Genomic DNA, 8981 nt, shown 5'->3' with positions numbered 1-8981 from the left:
GCAGGCAGCAGCCACACACATGCAGACAGCGAAAGGCTGCCTCCCATGGGTCTGGAGCTGCCTAGGCCCGCTCCTGTCTCAGCAGGTGCTGTATTCGAATGACTGCGTCTCCCTGGGGAAATCCAGTGTGAGCAGAGGTCGACCCGTCGAGGTCGTCAGCTGCCCACGCCCACTACGTCCAACCCCAGATGGTAGGAAATCAGACTGTTGCCATCTGACGACCACGCTAACAGGTCAGCTACTGAGCTCACCTCTCCCTCTGTGCTGGGGGAGAGGAAAGAGGGGACGCTGGGAAGAGGGTAGAGTCATTTGAGCAGGAGGGCCTCGTGTAGAAGGTCCTGAGACAGCTGGAGAAGTGCAGCTCAGGGCAGTGAGGTGAACTTCACCCGGGTGTGCTGACCACAGGAGGGCTGGTTCTGGAAGCCATACTGTCCCCGTCGTCCCGGATGCCTGCGGCTCATCACCCCTGCCCGAAGCACATCCCTCAGCCCTCAGTAAGCATGCTGCTGAACCCATCACCCAAGTGACAGGTCGTCCAAGCTGGCACCAACCTGTAGACCAGACTCTAAGAGAGAGTCTAAAAATGGAGACAGAAAAAGAGATCCTGAGACAAATAACTGTGACTCACTCTTTACTTAAGAGCACAGGATACAGAGCAGCTCTTGGGGGATTCAAGGTGGGCTGGGTTTGGGGAGCTCTGCCCCTCTCCACCACTGGCTCAACGAATACAGAAGTCCATGCAGAAAATGCAAGCAGAGTCTGCTAAGGTTTCTGTTTTTCTCCCACTTTCCTTTAATGACTAAATACCAGACATCTTACAAATAGGAAATATGCAAACTACAGAAAACCCTTCATGGTCCTCAACCTTCCCTCACCGATTACTGAAGCATCAGCCGGGGAGCTCCAGGGTCCTGGATGCTCAGAAGAAGCAAGCTCCCAGAGAAGGGCCAGGAAAGAATTTCACAAGTGCTCTCAGCCGTGCTGACCACAAGTGAGAATGGTCCCACTTCATAGTTCTACACCCTGAGGTCTTCCCCAGGAGGCTGAGAACTCCCCTCCAGCACCTCACAAGCAATCCTACCCAGGAGCTGTCCCTGACTTTGCTCCTATGCTCCCCAAATCGTCCACATTCTTTCTCATCAAGACCACAAAAACAGGCACCTCAGGAAAATCCACTTGGGGTAAATTCACGATCTCAAAACACATCTTCCTCCCCAGCCATGTCCCAAGCTGTCCAATCCATCTCTAACCTCAGCTTCTTCAGCCTTCTACTGTTCTTAGCAGCAGATCGGCAGAGCTCAAGGGGCTGCTGGCAGCCCTCTTCCTCTCCTCTGATCGTCCTCTGAAGCATCAATAAAACACATGTGGAGGCACGTGTGCCCCCCCAACTCCCCAAAGACAGCCCCCACCTTGCATCTCTCTTCAAGGGCAAGGACCAAAGGAAAAGAAGGGGATGGGAGTGCCCCAGATCAATGGATATTTGAAACTCAAACACATGGCCCGGGCCCTACGCTGCACGTGTTAATTACCACACATGTTCCCATAAAGGGGTCCGTTAAACACAAGGGGCGCAAAGAACAGAGCGAGGAAAGGACATTCCAAGGGATTAAGTAAATAGTCTGAAGTTCTGACCCTCCTCCCCTCGCAGAGCACGTGCGTCTGGGTAAGATAACAGCACCTCCCTCCCTCCTCCCCCCACGTGTCCCCTCGGGCCGCACACCTGTGGACCCCGAGCCTCGAGCCAGGCCTCCTGTCTGGGCCAGCCGCCTGTGACCTGCTACTGCCTGGCTTCTCTCCCCCCTCCCTTCCTTCGGCTATCTCTCGGAGCCTCCTCCCCCAGCCTCCTCTGCTCAGCCTTCTCCTCCGCTCCTCCGCAGGCCTAATTCCTGGCTGGCAACCAGACCCTCCGTCTGCGCACAATACACCTTTTCATTCCTTGCAGGCAGGGAGAACCGATCCTTCTGAGCCCTGTCAGTGGAGCGGGCTCCCCGAGGCAAGAAGGTGGGGGAGAGGAAAGACTGGGCCCGCTCCCCCCAACCACCACCCCCGGCGGCCACCACCACTCTCACACCCAGACCCCGGGCGTCCTTGCTGGGTGTGCCTCTCAACCTGCCCCAGGGCCGGGGCCGCAGCGGGCCTCGGGGCTGTGAGCCCCAGCTCTAGGGAGATCCGGTCTAGGAAACCCCACGTGTGGGCACCAGCTCGGACAAGGGGCCTTTGTGTCTTCCCACCTGCTGCCCTCCGGAGCACATTCCATTCTTAAGTGGCAGCTGAGAGAGGGACCTCAGCGGCCGACACAGGATATTACAAATGCCCTCTCGCACCCTGTCTCCCTTCCAGCTCCAGCTTCCTGGACAGGTGTGGCTTCAGGTGGCCCTTCCTACAGGTGGCCTGAGCCTGCTTTTCTCCGCACTGCCCGTGGCAGACAAAGAGAAGAGGATTAGCACCTAAGGTGATCCTTTCCAAAGTAGAAGGAAGGAGAGGCTCTGGGCAAAAGTCAAGTCTCCGGGGGCGAGTGTGCCCCTCCAGGCCTCTGCACCAAAGAGAGGCTCGGTAGAACGATCTGGGAGGGAGGAGCCCATCTGGTGTAGGGGAGCAAGCTTCTGGAAACTAGCAACTTATCTCTGCGATGAGGCTTCAGACTCTATGCCCCTATTCTGCGCACTGTCCCTGGAGGAATCAGGTGTCCTGTCCTCTCCCAGCTGTATCAGCAGGAGCCTGCAATGGCTACGGGTCTGTTTCTTTTCTTGTCCACAGGGTGCAAAGCCACAGCAACCTGGGAAGTACTCCTCTATATAGTTTAAGATCCCAGACCCCACGGTTTGCACTTCTCAGTGTGGGTGCTCCATTCAGCATCACGCCTTCAGTTCCCTTTGGTGGGGGAAATCTGGGCTGTCGGTTTTGCATGATTGCCAACTGCCTTTTACTACCGCCACGATCTCGTGCCCCAGAGCAGAGGCGATGTTCCTGAAGTCTTCAGTTGCAACAAGTCAAACTGAAGGCAGCTCCCCATCACAACTTCAATAAATTGCAGACAGACACACAAGCCATGCACAGGGTTGAGGAGTTCAGATCTTTGCAGGAAGAAACATTCACACCCCTCTCCCACTTTGCCACCTAGAAGGGAACCGCCAACAGGCACGGCTGCCTCTCCCTGTCCTGAGAAGGACCTGGAAAGGCATCTGCTCCCTTCTTTTTACCTCCATATGCATTCCTGCTGGCAGGAAGGCCCATTAGTCCATGTTTTCTAGTGGGATCCTGATGCTCCATTTCCACGTCCTCTTGGAACACCTGCACTCAGGCCAGCAGCTTCTCCAGAGTCTCATTTCCTGCATTCGGGCAGGGTGGTTTTGCCTCCTCTTCCCAATCCCATGGGATAAGCATGTAGGGCGGGCTCCAAGGCCCTGCCTCAGTCTCCCTGAGACCACGGGTGCAGGTCAAGCCCATGTACCTCACACTGATCCTACCCAGGCCTGATGCTCCATGTGGACACTTAAGAACATGAAGTCCCCAAGACCCAGACACAGGTGCAAAGCCTCAAACTCAGCTACCGTCTCCTGGCTGGGCTTTTACCCAAGAGCCTGAAACAGGGGCTCTGGAGTGCTCGCACACGCAATGACATTGGTATTGGTTCCCTGCAGCTACTAGAGCGCATGCGCGCTCCCACCCCCTCTTTCCCTCTCCATTATCCCGGTGGTGAAGCTCAGTGTGCCTCACACTGGAAATTGTGGTCAGCACAGCCCAGGGACCTAGTCCTCATGTTGGCTGCTCCACTAAACAGCACTCAGACAGACGCCTTAATTGAGGTTAGCCACATAATTTGTAGAGCCCGGTGCAGAATCAAAATGCAAGGCCCTTTGTTCAAAAAGCAGGAAAATAGTGCCATGAAGGACACCGAACTGCACAGTTTGATCCTCTCTTCCATGGTCTCTCTCCTGACTTGTCGTGGTGGTTTAAATTTTTCCATTTAATGTTGTTCTACCTAAAGAAGGATTAAAATCTTTAGCGTCCTGTGGAAGCCCCACAACCCGCACCACAAAAGCAATATGCCAACAGGGTGACGAGAGCACGCACACGCCCGCTGCCTGGTCCCACTGGGCTTTCCGTAAAAGAACACAAGTTCGAGGACAGAATGATTAAGAATTCCAAAACAATAGCAGCATGGGTTGCAAGCCTGTGAAGCCAGTTTCCTCTTAGTGAAGAAAATCTGATGTACTAGAACAGTTATTAGGGAGAATCAGCGAGGAACCAAAGATGTTCAAGCCAGTGTCCAAAACAAAAGGGTCGGGGCAGACTTGGACATGACTGCCTTCGTGTCCTTTTCGGTTGCCTGCTGCCTACCTGGTAGCTGATTGCCTGAACGGCCCAGGAACCAAGATTCTCAGGGTCCCTGCCAGCTCTGTATGCTGTGCTCACTCACCTCCCTCAGAAATTCTGGAAGCATGGACCCCCACCGCCGTATGAGCCTTACTTACCTCCTCCCAGTCCTTCTAGGAAGAAACCTAGAATAGGAATGGAGATTTTCTGTGGGGGGACTTTTAGCCTACACCCAGGCTCCTTCCATCTTGTCTAGACCTCTTCTTGGACTGGCTTTAGAAGCAAACATTTGGAGAGAGCGTAAAACTCTACTCACCTTTCCTTCCTGAGTTACCCTGGCTCAAGGGCTTGTCGGTGACTGAACCTTGGGTAAAAGGGAAACAAAAACACAGACATTCAGAATGTATCGTGGTTGGTTTCTTTCAAAGAGCTGGCAAAGCCTGCAGCTATAAGCATATGGTTGTGTATATACATGCACTGTATACATGTCTGGGGACATTATATACAAAGAACGGACATACACGTCCAGTGGTGTTTGCTTCGTGTCAATGTCACTGATATCGTAGTACCAGTGAGATGAACCATGATCTCCTGGCAATAATCCTGACCAGATTTTTACAAAACTTCCCCTCCACAGAACTCCCTTGGCGAAGGTTCCAGTCACTGCCCCTCACCTCCACTCCCCATCTCCCCCACATGCCGCCACCGCCGTGCTCTGAGCCATATCCAGTCAGTAGGGCCAACTGAAAAGAAGCCCCTCTTACTGAAAATGCAATGATTGACATCCCTTGCTGGTTAGGGCAGGAAATCGGCGATTTTCCATCTGCATTAAGTAGAAAATTGTTGGCCCAATTGTATTGAGTGGGCCAAAATAGTCTGAGGCATGGAAACAATTTTCTAGACGCAGCCTATTCCTCAAAGAGGGTACAGTGTGTGTGTTTGGCTTTGCCCTGCGTCTGCGAGGACGCCATGTGCACCCATCCTGCGGTCCGGGCTCTGTGGCACCTGTCTTCTCCCTGAAGCCCACACATGCAGGCCAGAGTCCGCACACCCACGTAAGGACATCTGCGGAGGTCTGGCCACGAAGAGGGAAAAAAAAAAAAAAAAAAGAGGATTCCCTCTTTTCTCATTCTGTACCATACCTCTTTCTCCATATATTAGTTTTGTGAGAATTCAATTATATTACTCTGCATGGCTTGTTTCTAGTGCATTTGTTTGCTTTACATGAAACTTTCCAGGACATTTGCAAGGAGGGCTCATTCCTGCTTCTCCCCACACCAACCCCAATTAAGGTTTCCAGTTTCCACGTAAACCACAAATAAAGTAAACTTTCCATTTTGGCCTGCGAATCTTGGTTTCCTAATGTAGATGCTTACTGCCTTTCTTACCATTCCCTTATATAGCAGGGCCGGTAGAAAAATGAATAAAGCTTGTGAAAAAAGAAAAATGTTAGGATAGCAGGGCTGTTGGCCCTAGGCATTTCCGATAGGCTTTAGAACAATGCTTTATCCTTTGCTTGCACTTAAAAATGAAAGATAAGTAAATAAATAAAACCTCATAACACACAGATATGAAGAAATATGAAGTGGCTGGTGGCTGGACGGGCTTTCTTGAGTGAGGGCTGAGCCACACCGTGAATTAAGGGAGGGACCCCCAAGTCCCTTACCATCTAAACGGAAGTAGGAAGTGTGGGGCTTGTGTAAATCCAAAATCCATGATCCTGTGGGTTGACCTAAGAGCAGAATTTCTCTATGCTCGTAGAGTCGGCAAGAGAAAGGACTTAATGTCTCAGTGGACTGGTGTAGTGGGTCGCTATGAAGCAATGATCCCCTCCGTCATCCAGTTATCAAAACCACCTCAGAAGCTTCGCAGAGAGGTGGACTCCGGGTCTCACTCTAGACCTGCTGGATCAGACTGTTCCAGGGAGCCTCGACACCTGGGCTCTTTTTAATTCCCCGGGCGCTGCTGCTAACAGCCAGCTTGGAGGGCCACTGGGATGAAAGTTTCCATTCCTCTACATTACGTTGTTGGGGGGAGGAGGAGCAAATATATGGCACCACGTCCTCCTCATGTGCCCGTGACGGACATCACTTGTTGATCCCCCAGTCTTTGATGCTGAACTCCCATTCAGTTTTAAAAATCTGTCTCAACAAAGTGCTCCCAAGACTGCTAGCAGCCAGAGTGCCCCAGCTGAAAGCTTAGATGCCATTCTCTAGGAATTCCAGCCGATGCTTGGGAAGAGAGCGTTGAACCAGAAACCTCAACTCAAAACAAAGAAATATATACCCATAGGCATATACTGAGCCTGTCGCCCAGCTGACTACCGAGCAGGTGTGTCAGCGTGGAATGCTCTCTGACCTGGAAGAGGGCTCATAACCCCCTGCCATCTTTCCACCATGTTTCCAAGGTTCCCCCACGAGATGCAGGAGACCAGAGACCCCAGAGGGGTCTCTCTCCAACTCTTTTCTTTCTTCCCGCCCCTCCCTACGGTACCTGAACATACAGGAGTTTTATTCTGCACAGAAGAGCCACTGATGGGCTTCCCATCTGCGGTGACACACCAGCAGTACCCCGTGTAAGTATGGCACTGCACCTGTTCAGGGAAGCAGGGAGGGGGAAGAGAACTGTAAGTCGTGGGTCACCATATCAACAGTCAGCTTTCACCCCTTCCAAAGCCTTGCCACCATGGCGAAGGAGCTCCTTCTAACTCTCACCCAACACCTGTCCCAACTACCTCCTGCAGGTGGCTCGGTCAGTCGACAACATGGATATGTGTCTTCTGTGGGAGCCCCCAGGTCCAACCACAGCAACCTACCTACGTGTCTTCCTTATGACTTTTAATGCTGAGCATCTTATATCCTATCGACAGGTCCACTTTGTCTTTCCCGTGAGGGTTCTCACCAAGACCTGAACATACCCCCCGCCAAGCATTAGTATATGCACTCCCATCCATCTGTAATAAACTTGGTTTGGTGAACTAATCTGGCAAGTGTAAGTGGGAATGTCACCATGGGGGGCTGAAATGACCCTTCCTTAACAAGCAGTGCAAGTAGTGCTTCTTCTAGCTTCTTCTAGCTTCTCCCAGCATCTGGTCAGTCGGCCTGCCTACTGCTCAGTGGCTCTCGCGAGACCAGGGCACACACTAGCAGTTGCCCACGAGATGACAGGGTTAAGGTAAGAACAACGTCACTTGACTCTGCAGCTTCTAGTTCGAGATGCCCTGCTGCCCCTCGGTGTGATCATCCTCAAGCCTCCATACTTGAGTCCACCCCGTCTGGGGATAGTAAATAAAAATGAGGCTTTTGCTTCATTTGGGTAACTATTCTCTCTCTCCCAACAGCTATCACTCTGCTCACCTCCTCTCACCCATTTTGCAACGCGGAGTTTTTAAACACAAATCAAGGCATCACTCGCCTGCTGAAAACCACTCCATGATTTGCCACTGGATTAGGATAGAGATTAAGCTCCTGCATGTGGAGCTCAATCCCCCATGATCTGCCCCCTGCCCACCCCCCACAGCCTCATTTTACACCCATGTCTTCACATAAACCCTCCAGTGGAACCACACTGAACCTTTCCAAGCCTGCAAACACATCCTAGGATTTTATGATTCTGAACATTTGTTTGCTCCAAATATCCAGTGGTCCGGGATACCAATCCCCAACACATCCCCAACCCCCTCCTTGTCCCTTTGTGTTCCCGCCCACTTTGTGATACACTTTCTGGGCAAAGCAATCCCAGCCTCCCCGCCCTTCTCCTCTCCTGACCCTCCACATCCCCTGGCTCTCTGAATTCAGAGCCCTTATCTCCCCCACCAAGACTGTGACATTCTTAAGGCAAGGGACTGCATGCTGGTTATTTTCTACCTCCTAAGCATCTAGCAGAATGCCTGACATTTACTGTAGGCATTTGATGAGTTGAATAAGTGCTTCATTATCATATTTTCTCAATTCTTGGTCCCCATCAATTCTAAAAATGTAGCATCCATTTAAACAGCCCCACCGCATTAAACACGGACCTCAGTGACAGGATGGGTGCCAGTGCAAAGACATTAACATGTGAAAAAAAAGTGCTTCTTGGGATCAAGGACATTTTGGAATCAAGGATAGACAGTAACAGCATACAAACTGACTAGTAAAGTATATAGGGGTAAGGCAAGAGAGGTCTGATGGTCTGGGTGAAATCCAGAAATTATCGGTAAGGCAGAAAAGCTCCACAATGGCTTCTGCTCTTCTATGGGTACCAGAAGCTAAGGTTTTCCCCAAGACAAGGTGTTGTACTATAGACCTACCCATAGAAATCAGGACAAGAACAAGATGGGGGCATCTTACCAATATGATGACTGGGTATAAACGAGGCATTTACCTCCACTGCTCCATGTAAAGAAACTACATTCAGTGCCCTTGTTCCGGTACCATATTTTTGTCCCACTTCATCTCATGGAGACATCTGTAAACCCGATGGCTATGGTTGCTGCCACAGATGCTCACCCAAGATCAGTATCTTGGGTTGAGTCAGCGCTACCTTCTGTGAAAGCCTAATGACGGAATGGAAGAAACCCAGACAGACCTGGGTTTGAATCCGGATCCAGCCAGTTACAAATTAGGCATGTTCCTTAGCTCTCTGAGCCCCATCTATAAAATGGGGAGAACATTGCCAAACCT

The 8981-nt window shown here is 51.4% G+C and overlaps 1 protein-coding gene across 3 annotated transcripts in view; it reads right to left on the bottom strand.

The window, feature by feature from the left end:
* Positions 1-8981, bottom strand: part of SMOC1 (SPARC related modular calcium binding 1) — a 148332-nt gene that overhangs the window by 47786 nt on the left and 91565 nt on the right. For all 3 annotated transcript variants that reach the window (XM_013055565.2, XM_045071027.1, XM_045071029.1), the window contains exons 4-5: positions 6811-6910; positions 4634-4681 (exon numbers count right to left, since the gene is read on the bottom strand). In XM_013055565.2, the coding sequence (XP_012911019.2) occupies positions 4634-4681; positions 6811-6910 (148 nt within the window). The remainder of the gene's footprint in view (positions 1-4633; positions 4682-6810; positions 6911-8981) is intronic.

The sequence above is a fragment of the Mustela putorius genome, unplaced genomic scaffold (assembly GCF_011764305.1).
Source record: "Mustela putorius furo isolate JIRA1106 unplaced genomic scaffold, ASM1176430v1.1 tig00000129_pilon_pilon_pilon, whole genome shotgun sequence".
Taxonomy (NCBI): Eukaryota; Metazoa; Chordata; class Mammalia; order Carnivora; family Mustelidae; genus Mustela; species Mustela putorius.
The sequence above is the reverse complement of the archived record's forward strand: the minus strand, read 5'-3'. Positions and strand labels throughout refer to the sequence as shown.